Source organism: Capra hircus, chromosome 10 (assembly GCF_001704415.2).
Source record: "Capra hircus breed San Clemente chromosome 10, ASM170441v1, whole genome shotgun sequence".
NCBI lineage: Eukaryota > Metazoa > Chordata > Mammalia > Artiodactyla > Bovidae > Capra > Capra hircus.
In genome coordinates, this window is record NC_030817.1 from 41,265,717 (window position 1) to 41,288,707 (window position 22,991).

The following is a 22,991-nucleotide window of genomic DNA, read 5'->3' on the forward strand; positions in this document are numbered from 1 at the left end:
ACTCCTTTCCTGATTTAGAACCTGTCTTTTGTTCCATGTCCAGTTCTAACAGTTGCTTCTTGACCTGCATACAGATTTCTCAGGAGACAGGTCAGGTGGTCTGGTATTCCCATCTCTTTCAGAATTTTCCACAGTTTGTTGTGATCCACACAGTCAAAGGCTTTCGCATATTCAATAAAGCAGAAGTAGAGGGTTTTTTGGAACTCTCTTGCTTTTTCAAGGACCCAGCAGATGTTGGCAATTTGATCTCTGGTTCCTCTGCCTTTTCTAAATCTAGCTTGAACATTAGGAAGTTCACGGTTCACATACTGTTGAAGCCTGGCTTGGAGAATTTTGAGCATTACTTTACTAGCGTGAGATGAGTGCAATTGTGCAGTTGTTTGAGCATTCTTTGGCATTGCCTTTCTTTGGGATTGGAATGAAAACTGACCTTTTCCAGTCCTGTGGCCACTGCTGAGTTTTCCAAGTTTGCTGGCATATTGAGTGCAGCACTTTCACAGCATCATCTTTTAGGATTTGAAATAGCTCAGCTGGAATACCAACGCCTCTACTAGCCTTGTTCATAGTGATGCTTCCTGAGGCCCATTTGATTTCACACTCCAGGATGTCTGGCTCTAGATGAGTGGTCACACCATCGTGGTTATCTGGGTCATGAAGATCTTTTTTGTATAGTTCTTCTGTCAATTGTTGCCGACTCTTCTTAATATCTTCTGCTTCTGTTAGGTCCATACCATTTCTGTCCTTATTACTGCCATCTTTGCATGAAATGTTCCCTTGGTATCTCTAATTTTCTTGAAGAGCTCTCTAGTCATTCTCCTTCTATTGTTTTTCTCTATGTCTTTGCATTGATCACTGAGGAAGGCTTTCTTATCTCTCCTTGATGTGGTTTAGTAGTTTCCTAATAGCATCTTTAGGGTTTTATATGTATTGTATCATATCATCTGGGCTTTGCTGATGGCTTAGATGGTAAAGAATCTGCCTGCAAACAGTGACAGTTTTACGTCTTCTTTTCCGATTTGGATTTCTTTTCTTTCTTTTTCTTCTCTGATTGTTGTGGCTAGGACTTCTACCACCATGCTGAATAGAAGTGGTGAAAGTGGACATTCTTTTCTTGTTTCTGAACATAGAGAAAATGCTTTTGCTTTTCACTGTTGAGTATGATGTTAGCTGTAGGTTTGTCTTATATGGCTTTTATAATGTATGTTCCCTCTATGCCCACATTCTGGAGAACTTTTATCATAAATGCCTGGTGAATTTTGTCAAAAGCTTTCTCTGCATCTATTGAGATGATCATATGTTTTTTTTTTCTTCAATTTGTTAATGTGGTTTATCACACTGATTTGCAGATATTGAAAAATCCTTGCATTCCTGGTATAAATCCCCTTGATCATGGTGTATGATCCACTTAATGTATTGTTGGATTCGGTTTGCTAGTATTTTGTTGAGGATACTTGCATCTAAGCTCACCAGTGATATTTGCTGCTGTTGTTCAGTCACTAAGTCATATCTGACTCTTTGTGACCCCATGAGCTGTAGCGTGTAAGGCTGCCCTGTCCTTCACTATCTCCCTGAGTTTACTCAAACTCTTGTCCATTGTGTCAATGATGTCATCCAACCATCTCATCCTCTGTCACCCCCTTCTCCTCTTGCCCTCAATCTTTCCCAGCATCAGGCAGGGTCTTTTCCAATGAGTCAGCTCTTTGCATCAGGTGGCCAAAGTATTAGAGCTTCAGCATAAGTCCTTCCAATGAGTTTTCAGGGTTGATTTGCTTTAGGATTGTCTGGTTTGATTTCCTTGGTGTCCAATGGACTCTCAAGTCTTCTCCAGCACCACAGTTAGAAAGCATCAATTATTCAGTGCTCAGCCTTCTTTATGGTCCAACTCTAACATCCATACATGACTACTGGAAAAACCATAGCTCTGACTATACAGACATTCGTTGGCAAAGTTATGTCTCTGCTTTTTAAAATTCTGTCTAGGTTTGTCATAGCTTTTCTTCCTAGGGGCAACTGTCTTTTAATTTCAAGAGGCTCTTTAGTTTCTCTTTGCTTTCTGCCATTGTGTGCCTGCTAAGTCACTTCAGTTGTGTCCAATTATTTGCAAAATTATGGACTGTAGCCCCCCAGGTTCCTCTCTCCATGGGATTCTCCAGGCAAGAACAGTGTAGTGGGTTGCCATGGCCTACTCCAGGGGATCTTTGAAACTCAGGGATCAAAGCTGAATCTCTTGTGTCTCCTGTACTGGCAGGCTGGTTCTCTAGTGCCAGCTTGGGAAGCCCCAAAGTGAAAGTGTTAGTTGCACGGTCTTATCTGACTCTTTGTGACCCCAAGGACTGTAGTCTGCCAGGCTCCTCTGCCCATGGAATTCTCCAGGCAAGTATACTGGAGTGGGGAGCCATTCCCTTCTCCAAGGGATCTTTCCAACCCAGGAATCGAACCTGGGTCTCTGGCATTGCAGGCAGATTCTTTGCTGTTTGAATCACCAGGGAAGCCACTAGTATGGTATTATCTGCATATCTGAGATTGTTGCCATTTCTCCCGACAATCTTGATTCCAGCTTGTGCTTCATCCAGCCCCACATTTTACATGATGTATTCTGCATATAAGTTAAATAAGCAGGGTGACAATATACAGCCTTGATGTACTCCTTTCCCAATTTTGAACCAGTCCATTTTTCCAAGTCCAGTTCTAACTGTTGCTTCTTGACCTGCACACAGGTTTTCCAGGAGGCAGTTAAGGTGCTCTGGTGTTCCCATCTCTTCAAGAATTCTCTGCAGTTTGTTGTGATCCACACAGTCAAAGGCGTAGTCAATGAAGCAGAAGATTTTTTGCAATTCCCTTGCTTTGTCTATGATACAGCAGATGTTGGCAGTTTGATTTCTGGTTCCTCTGCCCTTTCTAAACCCAGCTTGTGTGTCTGAAGTTCTGTGTTCATGTATTGTTGAAGCCTCGCTTGAAGGATTTTCTGTCTTCCTTGCTAGCATGTGAAGTGAGCACAATTGTGCACAAGTTTGAACATTCTTTGGCATTGCCCTTCTTTCAAATTAGAATGAAAACTTTTCCAGTCCTGTGGCTACTGCTGAGTTTTCCAAATTTGCTGGCATACTGAGTGCAGAACTTTAACATCATCATCCTTTAGGATTAGAAATAGCTCAGTTGGTATTCCATTACCTCCACTAGCTTTGATTGTAGTTAAGTGCTTCCTAAGGCCCTTTGATTGAATGCTTCCTAAGGCCCACTTGAATTCACATTCCGGGATGTCTGGCTGTAGGTGAGTAACCAAACCATCATGGTTATTTGGTTCATTAAGACTTTTTTTGTACAGTTCTTCTGTGTATTCTTGCTACCTCTTCTAAATCTCTTCCGCTTCTGAAAGGTTCTTGCTGTTTCTGTCCTTTATTGAGCCATCTTTGCATGTGCCCTCGATATTTCTAATATTCTTGGTGATCTCTAGTCTTTCTCATTCTATTGTTTTCCTCTACTTCTTTGCATTGTTCATTTAAGAAGGCCTTCTTATCTCTCCTTGCTATTCTCTGGAACTCTGCATTCACTTTCCCTTTCTCCTCTGCCTTTGGATTCTCTCTCTCTTTTTTTTTTTTTTCCTATTTGTAAGGCCTCCTCAGACAAGCACTTTGCCTTCTTGAATTTCTTTTTCTCTGGGATGGTTTTCATCACTGCCTCCTGTACGTTGTTACAAACTGTCCGTATTTCTTCAGGCACTCTACCAGAGCTAGTCCCCTGAATCTATTTGTCACCTTTACTGTATAAGGGATTTGATTTAAGTCATTCATGAATGGCCTAGTGGCTTTTCCCACTTTCTTTAGTTTAAGCCTGAATTTTGCTATAAGGAGCTGATGATCTGAGCCACAGTCAGCTCCAGGTCTTGTTTTTCCTGACTGTATAGAGCTACTCCATCCTCGGCTGCAAAGAATATAATCAATCCGATTTCAGTACTGACTATTTGGTGATGTCCATGTGTAAACTCATCTCTCGTGTTGGCAAAATGTGTTTGCTATGACCAGTGTATTCTCTTGGCAAAACTCTGTTGGCCTTTGCCCGCTTCATTTTGTATTGAAGGCCAAACTTGCCTGTTAGTTCAGGTATCTCTTGACTTTCTACTTTTGCACTCCAACCCCCTATGATGAAAAGGACAGTTTTTTTGGTGTTAGTTCTAGAAGGTCTTGTAAGACTTCATAGAAATGGTCAACTTCAGCTTCTTCGGCATCAGTGGCTGGTAAATAGACTTGGATTACTGTGAGGTTGAATGGTTAGATTTGGAAATAAACTGAGACTGTTCTATCGTTTTTGAGATTGCACCCAAGTACTGCATTTGACTCTTTTGTTGTTTATGAGGGCTCGTCCATTTCTTCCATGGGATTCTTGCCCACAGTAGTAGATATAATGGCTATCTGAACTAAATCCACCCATTCCCATCCATTTTAGTTCACTGATTCCTAAGATGTCGATGTTTACTCTTGCCATCTCCTGTTTGACTGTGTTCAATTTACTTTGATTCATGGACCTAACATTCCAGGTTCCTATGCAATATAGTTCTTTATAGCATTGGATTTTACTTTCGCCACCAGACACACCCACAACTGAGCAATGTTTCCGCTTTGGCCCAGCCACTTTATTCTTTCTGGAGCTATTAGTAATTGCCCTCCTCTCTTCCCCAGTAGCATACTGGACATCTTCCAACCTGAGAGGGCTCATCTTTCAGTGTCATATCTTTTTGCCTTTTTATTCTGTTCATAGGGTTCTCACTGCAAGAATACTGGAGTGGCTTGTCATTCCCTCCTGCAGTGGACCACGTTTTGTCAGAACTCTCCGCTATTAACCATCCGTCTTGGGTGGCCCTGCAGGGCATGGCTCATAGCTTCATTGAGTTACACAATCCCCTTAGCCATGATAAGGCAGTGATTCATGAAGGGATGTAAGTTCTTACTGTCATTAAAAAAACTCTGGCTTTTTTAGAAAGGTCTTTTTTCTTCCCTTCCTCCTTTGTTCTCTTTTTTTTGTCATTTGATGACTGACTTTATCGTTGTGTATGGATTTTTCTCTTATTGTATGTGTATACCTAGTATAGATTTTCAGTTTGCAGTTACCGTGAGGTTTTGACATAGCAGTCTACATATAGAAAGATTGTTTTAAGTTGCTAGTCTCTTAACATCAAATCCTTTTCCAATATCCTGCATTTATGCTCTCCTCTTCTCACCATTTCTGGGTTTGATAGCATATTTGTGTGTGGATGATTTCCTACCTTTTCAGTATGTTTGCCTTTATTAGTGAGGTTTTCCATTTGTAATTTTCTTATTTCTAGTTGGGGTGTTTTCTCTTCTGCCTAGAGAAGTTCCTTTCACATTTGTTGCAAAGCTGGTTTGGTGGTGCTGAATTCTCTTTGCTTTTGCTTGTCTGTAAAGCTTTTGATTTCTTTGTTGAATCTGAGTAAGAGCCTTGCTCAGTAGATTATTCTTGTAGGTTTTTCCCTTTCATCACTTTAAATACATTGTTCCACTCCCTTTTGGCCTGAAGAGTTTCTGCTGAGAAATCAGCTGCAACTTACCTTCTATGTTAATACTTTTCCTTTGTCATTAATTTTTGTTAGTTTGATTACTTTGTGTCTCAGTGTGTTCCTCATTGGATTTATATTGGCTGGGACGCTCTGTGCTTCCTAGATCTGGGTGACTGTTTCCCTTCCCATATTTGGGAAAATTTCAGCTATTATTTCTTCAAATATTTTATCAGGTCTTTTTCTTACTTCTCTTTCTGAGATCCCTATAGTGTGAACATTGCATTTAATGTTGTCCCAGAGGTCTCCTGCTGCTGCTCCTGCTAAGTTGCTTCAGTCGTGTCCAACTCTGTGCGACCCCATAGATGGCAGCCCGCCAGGCTCCGCCATCCCTGGGATTCTCCAGGCAAGAACACTGGAGTGGGTTGCCATTTCCTTCTCCAATGCAGGAAAGTGAAAAGGGAAAGTGAAGTCGCTCAGTGGTGTCCGACTCTTCGTGACCCTTTATTTCTTTTCATTCTTTTATTGTGTTCCTCAACAGTGATTTCCAGCATGTATCTCCCATCTCACTTATCCAGTCTTCTGCCTCACTTTTTCTGCTATTGATTCCTTCTAAGACTTCCCTGGTGGCTCAGATGGTAAAGCGTCTGTCTACAATGAGGGAGACCTGGGTTCGATCCCTGGGTTGGGAAGATCCCTGGTTGGAGAAAGAAATGGCAATCCACTCCAGTACTATTGCCTGGAAAATCCCATGGACAGAGGAGCAAAGAGTCAGACACGACTGGGCAACTTCACTTTTCAGTGTGTTTTTTTATTTCAGTTATTGTTCATCTGTTTTTATTTTTTCTAGGTCTTTATTAAACTTTTCTTATATCTTCTAGATCTGTGCCTCTATTCTTTTTCTGAGATCTTGAAACATTTTTACTATTGTTACTCCGAATTCCTTTTTTTGGGGTAGAATGCATATCTCTACTTCACTTAGTTGTTCTTCTGGGTTTTTAATTTTGTTCCTTCATCTGGAACATATTTCTGTGCTCTCTCATTTTATCTAACTTTCTGTGATTTGCAGTATCCATGCTTCAGGTTGCAACATATCCATGCTTCAGGTTGCAACATTGTAGTTCTTGCTTTTGCTGATGTCTTCTGGTGGATGAGGTTTGTGCTGGCTTCCTGGTGGGAGGGACTTTTTTTTCCTGCCTGCCCCTGGGTGGAGCCTTTCTTGTCCCTCTGGTGGGCAGGGCTTTGTCAGGGAATATGTTTAGCAGGAAAGACTTTATTCAGAAAGACTTTAAGCAGCCTGTCTGCTGATGGGTGGGGCTGTGTTTCTGTCTTGTTGGTTGTATGGCCTGAGGCATCAGAGCCTACATGCTGTTTGGAGCCAAGTCTTGGTGAAAAAATGGCAGTCTCCACCAGGGCTCATGCCAGTGAGTACTCTCCAGAATCACTGCCTCTGGTGTCTTTGTTCCCACAGTGAGCCATAACCACCCCCCACCTCTGCAAGAGACCATCCAATACCAACAGGTAGGTCCAGCCCAGGTTCTTATGAGGTCACCACTTTTTTTCTCTGGCTTCTGGTGTACATGAGAACTTGTATGTGCCCTACAAACGTAGAGTTTCTATTTCCCCCAGTCCTGTAGAATTCTTGTGATCAAACCTCACTGGCCTTCAAAGTTAGATTCTCTGGGGGCCCCTCCTGTTCCCAGACCCCTAGGCTGGGGAGCGTGACCTGGGGCTCAGAACCTTCACTCCTGGGGAAGAATTTCTGTGGTTATTTTATTTTCCACTTTGTGGGGCATCCACCAGCAGGTGTGGGATTTATCATGATTGTGCCCCCTCCTACCATTTCATTTTGGCTACTTCTTTGTCTTTAGATATAGGATCCTTTTGAGGAGGTTCTAGTGATGGTGTAAGAAAAATGTCGCCAAGGAGGCACTAACCCCAGAGGGAGGTCTTTCAGCTTTGGATCCCTCAAAGGCACAAGGAATGAAACCATGTTCCCATAAGGCGGGTAAGTGGGTGGAAGCACTTTCCACTTTACCTTTGCAGCTCCTTCCGTCCTCCTGCAGGATGTAGCCTTTCGGGCATGAACACTGGTAACTCCCTTCTGTGTTCTTACAGATGAAATTGCAAGGTTTGGGAGCCTGATTGCACTCATTCAGATCTATGATCAAAGAGACACAGTGTGACTGCCCATCTCAAAAGATGTTTCAATGCTCAGTACCCACAGCGTCTAACAAAGAATCTTAGTTTTAAAGAAAGAAAAGGTAAACTGTATGATCTTTGATCACTGTCTTACGTTTCCTTATGAAATTACACAGGCTTTTTAGAGTTTTAGTTTGAGGGTTTCTTCCTCATAATGTACAATTTCCACCCGAGAATAAACCTGAGTATCAGAGCACTTACCTACACAGGCAGTTCCAGTTATATCTGGAGTGTAGCCAGTTTTACAAATGCAATGATATGATCCTCTGTCATTGACACATTCCCCATTTCGGCAAACATCATGAATAACCTTGCACTCATCAATATCTATAATTTAATAAATAGCAATTAAAATGAGAAAGGCATTATAAAAGGGTCAATCTGTACTACTGGGCATTAAAGCCACTGACACTCACATCTTGACCCTTCTATCTCATTACTACTTAGTAGGGTGCCAATAGCAAGTGAGTTCTTAGCCTTGTATTGTTAAATAACAATTTTATACCCATAGCTCTTATTTTTCCTGATCTTTTCAAGATTACTCTGAAATGCAATATAGCATACTTTCATTGGTCTGAAGAAATGCATCTACCATCTCATTTTCACATCTGCCAAAGAATGATAAATCACTTTGGTTATTCCATCTATTCTGTCTTTACCACATCCAATTCTGTTATTAACCTTTAGTCACAACTTTATAACATGAACATAAATCCTATTTAATCTCTTTATTCTCCTCTCACTTCTGATTTCCTCCCAAGGAGCTCAAAGTCTCTCTTTATGAGACTGCAAACAATTGCAGTCATTGTTAATAAACATAGGCCTGGAAGTCTTTTTCAGAGCAGCCTCAGACACCTTGAAAGCCTCCTCATCCCTCTCAAGTTGACATGGCTTGTACTTTTCCAGAGGCAGCTGTCTTAATTCCCAGTACAATCATCCCTCCATATCCAGGGCACTGGTTCCAGAACTACCTTGTTGATATTAAAATTCATGGACACTCAAGCCCCATATACAAAATGGCATAGTACAGCTGGCACTGCAGGTTCAATCAACATTGGGTAGAAACCAATCCAAGGTTGGTTGGATCTACAGATTTGGAATCTGTGGATATGGAAGGCTGACTGTATCAGCATTGTTTTATACTTCTTTCATGTGATATATTTCAGCCAGTTTTACAAGATAAAATACATATTGGTGGGCTACTTTAGGAATTTAGTGATCATTTATTCCAAAATGTATCTAAAAGATTATATTCTGAGTAAAAGGTTATATTCTTATAACAAACCAGCTTAAAAAGTTGAGGACTCCTTGTAATGCAAAGACACGAACTGAAGCACACACATTAATCAGACCAAGGACACTCTGGCAACATGGCTTTGAATATCTAAAGTACCATAATGATTTTTTTTTTTTTTTTGGTCAACCTAAACTGTGCAACTCAACCTAGGCCCACACTATAGATTCTATATTCTCATCTGTTCCTCATAAAACAAATTCCCTGAAAGTATTTTTGGACCATAAATGAAGTACCTGCTCCGTTGGTCAAAAATCAGAACAAAATGAAGTACCTGCTCCGTTGGTCATAAACCCTCGGCCATGGGGGCAGAGTTTTTTGAAAGCCACAGTGCCCTGGAAAGGGCAGATCTCACAGTGGGGCCCCCAGCCTCTCCCTCCATCGCAGCAGCATTCAGACTTGGTGACGGGGTTCCTGTTGCTCGAGCCGATCTGACACATGTTCTGGAGCACCTCCGTGAAGCAGTACCCTTCCCGGTTGTCTGGAAAGGACGTTATGAATGCAAAGAAGATTTTAGGGAGCTTTAGAAGCATAGCATGGTATTCCGAATTTGCTCAGATAGTAAAACCCAAGAAGGATGTAACACTTTACCCTGGCTGAGAAGGAGCAAGAAGGGAAAGCTGGAAGCAGCAGTAAGAGAAAAAGGATGACATCTGGGGAAAACAAGACAAGATATTCAGTAAGTGGGCAGAAAGGCATTGGTATCAACAAGATTATCACTCTATCTGTTCCCAGAAATATGGAGAACCACGCTATAGCAAGGGTCAGAGAAACACATGGAAACTGATCCTGAGCATCAAGAGCTTAAATAGGCAGCTGAGAAAGAAATTCCAAACAAGTGATTCAATGATACAATTAGCAAAGAAAGAATTTAGCGGCAGGGTGGTGCTAAGCCCAGTGGACAATCATGGTCATAGAATCATCTCCAAAATATGAACATTGTTAACCTTTCCTCAAATTTCAACATTTTCTATTATTTCAAATAAGTGATCTGGTTTCAAGCATCCCAGTGTGGAGGCTGGGGTTACAAAAGCATCCTGTAGTCTGTACTCACCAAGGCACTCATCCTGGTTGGGGCTGGCTGTGAAGCCGTCATTGCACTCGCAGGTATAGCTCCCCCTGGTGTTGAGGCAGCGCCCGTTCTCACAGATCCCAGGCTTGGTCTGACATTCATTTTCATCTATGTGGTGTAATTGAAGGACCAAAGAGAAGAGGCGTCATCTGTCCACTTTGTACAAAGATAGACTCTTTTTTTTTTTTTTTTTTCAAAAAAGAAAAGTTTAGTTTGTGACTAAATAACCTATTTATGGGCTCAGGAGGGCCTAGAGGAGCTACTCCATGTTCAAGGTCAGGAGGGGCGGTGGTGAGGAGATACCCCTTGTCCAAGGTAAGGAGCAACAGCTGTGCTTTGCTGGAGCAGCCGTGAAGAGATACCCCACGTACAAGGTAAGAGAAACCCAAGTAAGACGGTAAGTGTTGCAAGAGGGCATCAGAGAGCAGACACACTGAAACCATAATCACAGAAAACTAGTCAATCTAATCACACTAGGACCACAGCCTTGTCTAACTCAATGAAATTAAGCCAAGCCCTGTGGGGCCACCCAATATGGATGGGTCACGGTGGAGAGGTCTGACAGAATGTGGTCCACTGGAGAAGAGAATGGCAAACCACTTCAGTATTCTTGACTTGAGAATACAATGAACAGTATCAACAGGCAAAATGATAGGATACTGAAAGAGGCACTCCCCAGGTCATTAGGTGCCCAATATGCTACTGGAGATCACTGGAAAAATAACTCCAGAAAGAATGAAGGGATGGAGCTAAAGCAAAAACAATACCCAGCTGTGGATGTGACTGGTGATAGAAGCAAGGTCCAACGCTGTAAAGAGCAATATTGCATAGGAACCTGGAATGTTAGGTCCATGAATCAAGGCAAATTGGAAGTGGTCAAACAAGAGATGGCAACAGTGAACGTCGACATTCTAGGAATCAGTGAACTAAAATGGACTGGAATGGGTAAATTTAATTCAGATGACCATTATATCTACTACTGTGGGCAGGAATCCCTTAGAAGAAATGGAGTAGCCATCATGGTCAACAAGAGAGTCCGAAATGCAGTACTTGGATGCAATCTCAAAAACGACAGAATGATCTCTGTTCGTCTCCGAGGCAAACCATTCAATATCATGGTAATCCAAGTCTATGCCCCAACCAGTAATGCTGAAGAAGCTGAAGTTGAACGCTTCTGTGAAGACCTACAAGACCTTTTAGGTCTAACACGCAAAAAAGATGTCATTATAGGGGACTAGAATGCAAAAGTAGGAAGTCAAGAAACACCTGGAGTAACAGGAAAATTTGGCCTTGTAATATGGAATAAAGCAGCACAAAGGCTAATAAGAGTTTTGCCAAGAGAACACACTGGTTATAGCAAACACCCTCTTCCAACAACACAAGAGAAGACTCTACACATGGATGTCACCAGATGGTCAACACCGAAATCAGATTGATTATATTCTTTGCAGCCAAAGATGGAGAAGCTCTATACAGTAAGCAAAAACACGACCGGGAGCTGACTGTGGCTCAGATCATGAACTCCTTATTGCCAAATTCAGACTCAATTTGAAGAAAGTAGGGAAAACCGCTAGACCATTCAGGTAGGACCTAAATCAAATCCCTTATGATTATACAGTGGAAGTGAGAAATAGATTTAAGGGCCTAGATCTGATAGAGTGCCTGATGAACTATAGAATGAGGTTCGTGACACTGTACAGGAGACAGGAATCAAGACCATCCCCATGGAAAAGCAAAAAAGCAAAATGGCTGTTTGGGGAGGCCTTACAAATAGCTGTGAAAAGAAGAGAGGCGAAAAGCAAAGGAGAAAAGGAAAGATATAAGCATCTGAATGCAGAGTTCCAAAGAATAGCAAGAAGAGATAAGAAAGCCTTCTTCAGCGATCAGTGCAAAGAAATAGAGGAAAACAACAGAATGGGAAAGACTAGAGATCTCTTCAAGAAAATTAGAGATTCCAAGGGAACATTTCATGCAAAGATGGGCTCGATAAAGGGCAGAAATGGTATGGACCGAACAGAAGCAAAAGATATTAAGAAGAGGTGGCAAGAATACACAGAAGAACTGTACAAAAAAGATCTTCAAGACCAAGATAATCACGATGGTATGATCACTCACCTAGAGCCAGACATCCTGGAATGTGAAGTCAAGTGGGCCTTAGAAAGCAGCACTGCCAACAAAGCTAGTTGGAGGTGATGGAATTCCAGTAGAACTATTTCAAATCCTGAAAGATGATGCTGTGAAAGTGCTGCACTCAGTGTGCCAGCAAATTTGGAAAACTCAGCAGTGGCCACAGGACTGGAAATGTCAGTTTTCATTCCAATTCTAAAGAAAGGCAATGCCAAAGAATGCTCAAACTACCGCACAATTGCACTCATCTCACACGCTAGTAAAGCAATGCTCAAAATTCTCCAAGTCAGACTTCAGCAATACGTGAACTGTGAACTTCCTGATGTTCAAGTTGGTTTTAGAAAAGGCAGAGGAACCAGAGATCAAATTGCCAATATCTCCTGGATCATCAAAAAAGCAAGAGAGTTCCAGAAAAACATCTACTTCTGCTTATTGACTATGCCAAAGCCTTTGACTGTGTGGATCATAAAAAACTGTGGAAAATTCTGAAAGAGATGGGAATACCAGACCACCTGACCTGCCTCTTGAGAAACCTATATGCAGGTCAGGAAACAACAGTTAGAACTGGACATGGAACAACAGATTGGTTCCAAATAGGAAAAGGAGTATGTCAAGGTATATTGTCACCCTGCTTATTTAACTTCTTATATGCAGAGTACATCATGAGAAATGCTGGACTGGAAGAAGCACCAGCTGGAATCAAGATTGCCAGGAGAAATATCAATAACCTCAGATATGCAGATGACACCTCACTTATGGCAGAAAGCAATGAAGAACTAAAAAGCCTCTTGATAAAAGTGAAAGAGGAGAGTGAAAAAGTTGGCTTAAAGCTCAACATTCAGAAAATGAAGATCATGGCATCTGGCCCCGTCACTTCGTGGGAAATAGATGGGAAAACAGTGGAAACAATGCCAGACTTTATTTTTTTAGGGCTCCAAAATCACTGCAGATGGTGACTGCAGCCATGAAATTAAAAGATGCTTACTCCTTGGAAGAAAAGTTATGACCAACCTAGACAGCATATTGAAAAGCAGAGACATTACTTTGCCAACGAAGGTTCGTCTAGTCAAGGCTATGGTTTTTCCAGTGGTCATGTATGGATGTGAGAGTTGGACTGTGAAGAAAGCTGAGCAACGAAGAATTGATGCTTTTGAACTGTGGTGTTGGAGAAGACTCCTGAGAGTCCCTTAGACTGCAAGGAGATCCCACCAGTCCATTCTGAAGGAGATCAGCCCTTGGTGTTTGGAGGGAATGATGCTAAAGCTGAAGCTCCAGTACTTTGGCCACCTCATGCGAAGAGTTGACTCATTGCAAAAGACTCTGATGTTCGGAGGGATTAGGGGCAGGAGGAAAAGGGGAAAATAGAGGATGAGGTGGCTGGATGGCATCACCAACTCGATGGACGTGAGTCTGAGTGAACTCCAGGAGTTGGTGATGGACAGGGAGGCCTGGTGTGCTGCGATTCATGGGGTCGTAAAGAGTCAGACATGACTGAGCAACTGAACTGAACTGAACCTATTCACATGGTTCCAAATTCAAAGGGTACAAAAGAATACACAGCCCAAAGTGCCCCTTCCTCTCCTCTTCCCCAGCCACCAAACTTCCTTCCTAGGAAGCAACCAGTGCTACTGCTCATTTCTGGAGTATCCTCCTAGAGATGAATTATACCCATTACAAACAAATACAGCCATATCTGTGATATACCTCCACCCTTTTAAGAACATAATTGATAGCATGTTTATAGATGATAGCACTTTAGGTACACTTAGGTTTTTCACTTAAATTTAAAACTTGCCATATCTGTATGTGTAGAGAATTCTCAGAGTGTTATTTTAAATGAAGGTGGAAAAAAGATCAAGAAATATTACAGTACTCACTAGAATAATGTCTATGATGGTGAGTTTTAACCTGAGGGAGTTTGTCTACACTAATCTTCTGATGCAATGTAGATTATGCCTATAATAATACTTCAACAGTATTAAGGAATAATAAATCATAATTCGGTCTCCCCAGTTTAAAAAAAGTATTGATAATAGCTGGAGAGTTGAAAGATCATAAATTAATTTGCCTAGGTGCTCCCATTGAGAATAATTCCAAGCCCCTGAAGTAGAGATCTTATGAGAGCCAGAGAGTTGGAACAGGTTAAAATTTGCAATGCCAAGGCCACCTTGATACCAATTAAACCAATATCTGAGGGTGGGACCTGAGCTCTCCAAGTGATTCCAATGTGCAGCTGAGGCTGAGAAGCACTGTTCCCAGAAGATCCAGTGAGTGATCATAAGTCCACATGCTTTTTCTATGCTTTTAAAGTCTGCTCTTCAACTTCCGTTTAAATCTGTATCTTACAGAGGAAGGGGACAATATGGTTCTTAAGCTTCTTGACTGACAACATAAGAAAGGGCATATGTAGAAATTTTCTAGTATTTTTTCTTCATTAACTAAAGCAGAAGTCAGGAAACTTCTGTAATAACAGTAATAATATAGGCTTTGCAGGCCATTTGATCTCTGTTGCAGCTATTCTGCTCTGTTACTGTGGCATGAAGGCAGCCATGGAAAATTATGAATGGTTACAGCTCTGTTCCAAAACGAGTCTATTTACAAAAACAGGTGGTAGGTTGGCGAGCTGAATTTGGCCCTAGGACTGTGGTTTGCCAATCCCCAGTCTACTATGCTTTTCAAGGCTGAATCCACATTAGAATCACCTGGGGAGCTTTTAAAACTACCAGGACCCGGGCCTCAATCTCGATAAGACCAGATTCTCTGGATGTAGATCCCATTGGTTTAGTGAAATTTACTGAACAACTGTACTCAATGTTAGGGTGGCAGCAGCAAAGTTAAGCCAGTCGGGAGGCATTCCAATGCAATGGGAAGAACCGAACCCACAACGGCAAAGCAGTGTAAACAGTAAAGGAAGGGACGAGGGGAAATACCTGGCCTTCTACTCCTGGCAGCAAAATGGACCTGGAAAAGCACTCAAAGGCCAGCTCAGAGGGAGAGAAATGATGTTGCTGGTGGCATTCATAGATAATCAAGAGGCAGGGAGGCCTCCACGGAAAGTCGTGATAGGAGGTAAGAGAGGCAAGATGGCTCTGGCCAAGGAGAAGACAGCATCCACGAGGACACGGCCCATGTCCCTTCCGTCCTTTGTCGCTTCGCACTCACTCAAAGCGCCTTTGCTGGGGCTGCCCTTACCTACGCAGCCTTCTCCGTCCGGTCTTCGCTGATACCCAGGTCCACAGATGCACAGGTATGTGCCAATGAGGTTCTTGCACTCCATTTGTTTTTCAGCACAGTCGTGTTTTCCCTCTTCACACTCATCCTCATCTGGAAAGAATGTACAAATTCATAAAAGGAGCTGCCTTAATTCCTTGCCCTTTAAACATAAGACAGTATCAAGTAGCCAATTTTTACTGACACTATTTCAACATTAACCTACTTCCTTTTGCATTCTTGGGAGCTGGTCTCTTAAGATGGGAAGGCATCTTCTAATCCTCTTTGAACTTAAGAAATTTCTCTCTAGCTGATAAATTTGTCAAAGGCAGGAAGTGTGATTTCTAATTAGTTTTGACATACTGAACTAAAAAGGCCTTGTATAAAGCTTTCATAATATGATAATTATAATAGCATTATCAAACTAATAATAAACCAATGCTTCCATTATATAATACTTAAGTAATATAGCTTATGATATCTTAATATCATAGTATTAATATGACATATTAGAATCATTGTGAAATATAATAATGAAAGATTTGGTTTTTACACTTTGAGGAAAAGACAGGCATCTACAAATATCCTCTCTACTAGGTCTTCCCTCCATTTTCTCTTTTCTGGCACAGTGTGGCTCTTCTTCAGTCTTTGCTTTCTGTCCTATTGCATTTCCTTCTCTTTATCTTTCCCCTTTATGTTATCTGAATTGAGAAATTTGGACTTTAGCCTGCATGTGACATGGAGCTCTTGCTTTGGAAATCTTCCTACCTTTAAGAAAAATTCTATGCAAATCATTTGAAAAGAACAGATATCTGCTCATTTAAGAACTTGGGAGAAGCAAATCAGAGCTCTTCAAGGATCCCCAGGATTTACCCAACTTTGTATAACAGAGCTTAGTCCAGTACTTTGGCAATCGCAGGTGTTCAGTAAGCACTTTTAAAGGAAATTGTTCCAAGTCAGCTCCATGTGTTACCCCATTCTCGGAATATAATATTCCATAGTGATGGTGACTATTTATTATTCACATTCCTTCCTTGTGTTCTCATGTTCTCAACTATCATACTATGATTATTCATAGCTCTCTCTCAGCCTCTTCATATTGAGCTTCTTATATGTGGGGAAGTTTTTTTTTTTTTTTCCCCCTTATATCTCCACATCTCGTAGAATGGCTGGGATGTGACAGGCATTCAATGTGTGGTGAACTAAAAAGGGGTCTGCAGTGCCACCCTCAACCCAGCTTTAAGCTACAATTTAGGAGAAAATGTAGCAATGACAACCTTCATATTGTCCATGGACTACAGCAGTGTTCCCCAATTTCCAGTCTTTCTCTGCTAGCGGATGCTTTGGAAGGACACTTCCCATCATAGACAGAGTTAGAACGCCCTGGCTTAGATGACTTTGACGTGAATGTCTCACCTTTGCACATCCTTCTGTCTTCTCTCAGAACATATCCAGCAGGACACTTGCATTCATATGACCCGTAAGTATTTACACATCGGAAGGCACAGAGCAGAGGATTCTGGGCACACTCATTTATATCTGCAGGAGAAGGCAGTAAGAGAATAATGGACCATAAGCATCAACCGAAAAAGGAATATACTTTTACCAAAAGTTGCCATAAACATGGATAGACCAAGCAGTCTCTGCATTTCCAGGATTATAAAATAAGTTGGTTATTTTATTTGGCCCAAGTAGGGTGATCATACATCTTGGTTCTTCCAGCACAATCTCAGTTTATACTTATGGTGCTGGTATAATTATTGTTATTTAGGCAGATGAGAAATTATAGGTCATCCTACATATAGGGAGCTTTTCAGAAATGCTGGCTTTGAAGTCTCAAGTTGACCAGTTACCACTCCCTAAAGTCACAGTGAAATGGGGATCAGTTTTACCCCATTTAGCCAGAATAACTGCTAAGTAACTGTGGTGAGGACAGGACCCCCAGTATCCTTCTCCAGATAAAAGAGGATCCTGTGAAGTAACAGTGATTCTCATGCCCAAGAAAGTATTCTGAATAATTTTACACTTATAGAAATATTGTACTTACTTCACACTGAGGCTTAAGTTATAGCCTTAAATAGGAATAATAGTAATAGATTAATAGATAAAAGTGGTTTCTATAGATTGCATAGTTTGGAACCATCAGAATATGGTTCAGAAAAGCAGGGTTAAAACAGATCTTGATTAGCACATTTCTCCCTAAGGCCATTGATCCTGACAAGAACATCTATGCGATCCCACATTGCGATCTAGTAACAGCCTTTAAAGATTCACCAACATCTTTGACTAGGAGTATTGATAGATAATATCTGTATTGAAAAGCTCACATTAATACCCACTGTACCATCGCGTCACCTTCATTCTTTTTTTAAACCAGTGGCTCTCACTTAAGAGTGCATCAGAACTACCTGGAGGGCTGCTGGGTCCCACCCTTAGAGTCTGATTCAGGAGGTCTGGGACAAGGCCTGAAAATCTGTATTTCTAACAAATTCCCAGGTGACACTGATGTGGCTGATCCAGGGACCACCCTTTGAGAGCTGCTATTCTAGACACACCCTCCCTTGCCTTTCTTTCCTTGCATCCTACCAGACATACTGGCAGTTGCTTAGAGAGTATTGACAGCCTCTTTTGCAGTGATTGCCCCCAGAGAGAGAAAGGATATTGGTGTTAATCTTAGTGTGTAGTTGTTTCTAGGAAGAGAAAAGAAAAAGAAAGGGTGTATAGGATAGAGTGGGAAAAAGGGGAGGCAAAGAAAATAAAAAAGAGGGTAGGAGACAGGACAGGTGTTATATTCAAATATTAGTGGTAGTAGAGACCCCAGGAAGAACTCTGCATGAGATGTGGCATCACCTGGGTCATGAACCACCTACATCTTTTTCAGATACTTTCTGCTGAGAGGAGGCCACATAGAGAAGAAATGATGACATGGCCCAGATTTTCTTTATTTTATATACCCTAGGTGGTATTTAATACTAAGAATTGTAATCAACCAACTACTATCCCTATGATCAGAACATGCAACCAACTATCCTAGGTTTAAGAGGCTTACCTTCACAAGTCATCATTGGCCCAGGCTCAAATCCCTCCTCACAGGTGCATTCAAAACCTCCAATCACATTCTTGCAGGTTCCATTTCCACAAGGATTGCCTACTGAACATTCATCAGTGTCTGCAAGTGATCAGAAGTGTAGTCAAAATATGAATTGAGAGAAAATGGACTTGGACTCAGATAGTACCTTTCAAATTCCATCGGAGTACTTTGATCTCTAACATTTTGGTTCATTCTCATTCTGTCCTTGCAAGACAGGAGTGCACATCTAATTACCACAGATTTATAGCTGTAAAATTTGACTTGCTAAGTGGCAGTAACAGTACCCAGGCTTCTTAGCCCTTACTGTGCTCTTTGCCATGGGTGCCTCCAGCCTCCTGTTATGAAATACATCTACTGGGAAGAGATGCTCAAAGGGTTAAAACAAGGCTTCTCTTATAAGTCAAAAGTTTTTGCTTATTTAATGTTAGAAATACACCTCCAGTTTGGCCTTATATTACATCATTCTCCAAGAAGCCTTAAGCATGATGGAGTTTTGCCAGATATAAAATAGAAGACTAAACTTACGCAAAATAAGAGACCAGAGGTTAAGCAAAATTAAGACACTGGATAAAGTCAAGAGTCAAGTAGATTTTGTTGAATTTGTGGAAACCAGATGGCTTCCATTAGGCAGAAGAAAGGCTAGAAAGAAATATGTTTAGGGTATAATCTCTCTCAACAACTGTGGAGAAAGTCTTACCAAGGAAGTCTAAAAAATATATGTCTCCTAATCTATCCACCTAGAATATTGACTGTTCTTATTCTGACATATTTCTTGGGGAGAACACCTTCCTCTGGGAAAGGAACATTCCAGAGAAATAACATTGCTATCTCAGCTGTCTAGAGCACAGAAAAGTGATGGATTATTATTGAGGGCTGTGTCTCAGGTTAGGTTCTGAAGTCAGAAAGTGAGGGCAAGAGGGCAGGGCTGAGAGACCCTGGTGAGGAGGTGTATTTCTCACATATATCATAGCACTAACTGAAGATATTGAACAGAAAACACAACTTTGCTTTTGTTCTGCTGGGAAATTGCATTTCACTATCAGGATTATTACATCTCTTTCAAGTTAATAAAAATCACAGTATCACTGATTTTTAGAGCTGTAAGGTAATTAGAAATATTTTAATCCATCTGCATGATATTTATTATATCTGCATGATATTTATTATATTCTGAGGCTTAGAGGGCTGAAAAACTTGCTTAAGTTCCCACAGCCATGGTTGTGGATAAAAACCACATACCTTGATTCCCTGTATGGAAAGAACATTTTCTAATGCACACAGACAAGCCTTCACCATTTATGCCATTATTAATTTAGGTTACATTGAATGGCTTTGAATTTCTTAGATAAAAGAGGTCAAAGGTCAGTCACAGGAGCCATTCTTCGAAATTTTAATAAGGGGGCTAAAACAAGAGGATACCCTGGGTACGCAGCCTCTCATAGTACTAAGTATAACAGAATCTGGGTAAATTTTGTGTTTTCCATACTGAGAGAATAAGATTATGACAATTTACATTTTTTTTCAAATTTCTTAAAGGCTTTCACTATAATGCTGTCCATTTTACCATCTCTTCAAATGTGTTCAGTGTCCTTGTCATCAGACTGTAAGGCCCATTCAAGGAAGGACCCTGTGGCTCAGTTCACTAGTGTAGCCAAAGAACCAAGCACCGTGCCTGATACCTGGCAGGGACCCAGCCAGTACTGCTAGATGAATGATACATGAATGAGTATATAAAACTTATTTCTGTCCCATCTTGGTGTTTATATAGCCTTGTGTGAATGCTGAATTGCTTAATTTCTGATTTGTAAAATCTCTGTAGAAGAAGCCACTCCATTACTCACCCACACATTCATTCCCTTGCAGAATGTAGCCAAAGGGACATTCGCAGCGATAGGACCCATCGGTATTGATGCACTGCCCGTGTTTACAGATATCGGGTTCTTTGCACTCATCCATGTCTTAAGCATAGGAGGAGAAAACAGTGAACAACAAAGTAACTTTTTAGAAACACAAAGGGAAATTATGATTGTTTCAGTGTCTAGTCAATGAAATGCATTATAATATTAACATACAATATAATAATATAATTGGTATCTAAATGAGAATACCAAAAAATAGGGCTTCATTTACCAAGATAAATGTGGAGAAATAACAGCGAGAGAAAGGACAAGGAAGAGACTGGTTGAGAATATTATAAAATGCTGAGAGTCCAGTGCAAGCCACTCACCAACTGCTGAATCATCAAGTCCCACGATGATGCCACTTCCATAGGGACAGATCTGGCGGAAGGCCTCTGTGGTGGAGATGAACCCTCGTTAATGGGTGGGCCAATGGTATTGAGCAAATATCGTGTGGAGGCTGCACATACTGGAATATGATGAACAGTCCAAGCCCAGCAGCCAGGGAAAGTTAACAAAGCTCAGAGCTGTGGTACCTACTACTTGGGCAGCTTCGAGTCATAACATACTTCAGAAAAAAATAACTACCTTGCTCCTAAGATAAAATAATCTTAGTGAACATTTCAACTGGACTTAACAATTAAATTGTCTTATTTTCTGAAAGCCTGCAGTCTTACAGCCTGGCCTATGAATGCCCCAAAGAGATGCAGACGGGAGACATACCATCAGGTTCAGTGGGGCACAGCTCGCAGGGATCTCCCCAACCTTCTCCCTTCAAGGCACAGCAGCATTCCTGTTTGGAGTGATTTCTGGATCTGGGTGATGAACACTTTCCTCCTTCAAACTTCGCGTAACAGTAGCTCATTCGTAAATCTGCAGCAAAAATTCAAGAGACCCCTCAGTGGCTTTTCTGCTAAGTCATTATTGTATAACATTGAGTAAGAAACAGTCCACCCTGTTAAATGTGATTTCTTCTTATGACTAAAGTCATACTTTTTAGTGATTATGAAAGTAACTGAGCTGAGATCGTTAAGTGAAAGAGTTCGTTGCTCAGTTGTGTCCAACTCTTTGCAACCCCATAGCCCATGAGGCTCCTCTGTCCATGGGATTCTCCAGGCAAGAATACTGGAGTGAGTTGCCATTCCCTCCTTCACGGGATTTTCCTGGCCCAGGGATTGAACCTGGGTCTAATGCATTGCAGGCAGATTCTTTACCATCTGAGCCACCAGAGAAGCCTGAGATCTTTAAAGTGATAAATAGTAGTATCATTTTGTAGTATGATCTGAAGAACAAATCTGTGTGACTTTTACCTTATTACTTTTCATTTTATCCAAGGTTCCAAAGCAATCTGATGTGAATAATTAAAACCAGCACTGTCACATTCCAGGGCTGTCATCATCAGTGACCTTATTCAGAGATGGACTAACATTTAGTGAGCACACTCTGTTAAGTTAGATCTCCCAGTTCTAGGTCTCACTGTGATACTACACACTGCACTGTGTATTCTGTGTCGCCTAAGCCCTGGAGACAAAACCCCACATGCCAGGCATAGAGCAAATACAGATGTGGCAGTTTTGTGGACTGGCAAAAATACGACGAACTCAATGATATTTCACTGAAGCAGCTATTCAGTTTCTGTCTACAAAATATATGTGAGGTTTTCTGCAGATTTTATGCACATATGTGTACACACTTGCACACACACAGAAGCTTGTCTGGCTCAACAGAGAGAGGGAGGGTAAAGAGGACAGGAAGATAGGTGGATGTGAAGGAGAATAATCATCCTTTCAAAGGGTATACGTCTTTCCTTTCTGACTTTATTACAATTTTAATATATTACCATACCAGTAATGTTACAGTATAAAAAAAGGAAACTAAAGAATTGGTTCTTTCTAATTAATGTATTTTTAAGTGAGAAAAGATGTAAACCTATATATTACTCTGTCACAGTAATGAATAATAACATTTTTGTTTGGTAAACATAAATTTTAGCTTATACATGACAGATTCTACTGACTTTGGGTAATCTTTGAAACCGAAATTTATGCTTCTTTTTAGGTTATTTTGTGGTTTAAAACTAAAGAATGAAGCAGAAAATATCAGTATTTTGAGGTACATAAATTGTATCTTTAATATACTTTGATTTTATTAAAATTTACTTATTTGTTACTATAAAGAATATATTTCTTTAACATCAGTTCTTTCTTGGCGACTCCAACATGGAGCATGGGACTGGGATCTAGGTCCTACAAAATTCTCCAATATTGCTTGATGCAGCTTTGGAAACTGACTTTTCCATTTCTTATAGAGCAAATTGGGTGCCTCTGAAAAGTGAGCTCATCCAAGAGCCTGGAGTGTGTTTGCCCTCAAATTTGACTTCCAAAGTTTTGCAAACTCCTCTGAGTTACACAGATGCTAAAATCTGCAGGTTTTAAGGAAATGTTTTCAGCTCCATTTTGCACAATACTCCTTTCTTTATGAATGACCAGGTCTGCGCTCTCCTGTCAATGTTTTCAAGTCCAGGTAGCAAATTATTAGAGTCATTTATGATTTCAGTTAAGACAATTTTACCATCTTAATGAGACAAT

At 40.9% G+C, this 22,991-nt stretch overlaps 1 protein-coding gene across 1 annotated transcript in view; it reads right to left on the minus strand.

The window, feature by feature from the left end:
- The window catches only part of FBN1 (fibrillin 1), a 275,163-nt gene that overhangs the window by 19,519 nt on the left and 232,653 nt on the right, over nucleotides 1-22,991 (minus strand). The window contains exons 51-60 of the mRNA XM_018054172.1: nucleotides 21,127-21,276; nucleotides 20,733-20,798; nucleotides 20,347-20,463; nucleotides 18,464-18,583; nucleotides 16,831-16,953; nucleotides 15,397-15,528; nucleotides 10,060-10,185; nucleotides 9,280-9,486; nucleotides 7,913-8,038; nucleotides 7,548-7,670 (exon numbers count right to left, since the gene is read on the minus strand). Coding sequence (XP_017909661.1) covers nucleotides 7,548-7,670; nucleotides 7,913-8,038; nucleotides 9,280-9,486; nucleotides 10,060-10,185; nucleotides 15,397-15,528; nucleotides 16,831-16,953; nucleotides 18,464-18,583; nucleotides 20,347-20,463; nucleotides 20,733-20,798; nucleotides 21,127-21,276 — 1,290 coding nt within the window. The remainder of the gene's footprint in view (nucleotides 1-7,547; nucleotides 7,671-7,912; nucleotides 8,039-9,279; nucleotides 9,487-10,059; nucleotides 10,186-15,396; nucleotides 15,529-16,830; nucleotides 16,954-18,463; nucleotides 18,584-20,346; nucleotides 20,464-20,732; nucleotides 20,799-21,126; nucleotides 21,277-22,991) is intronic.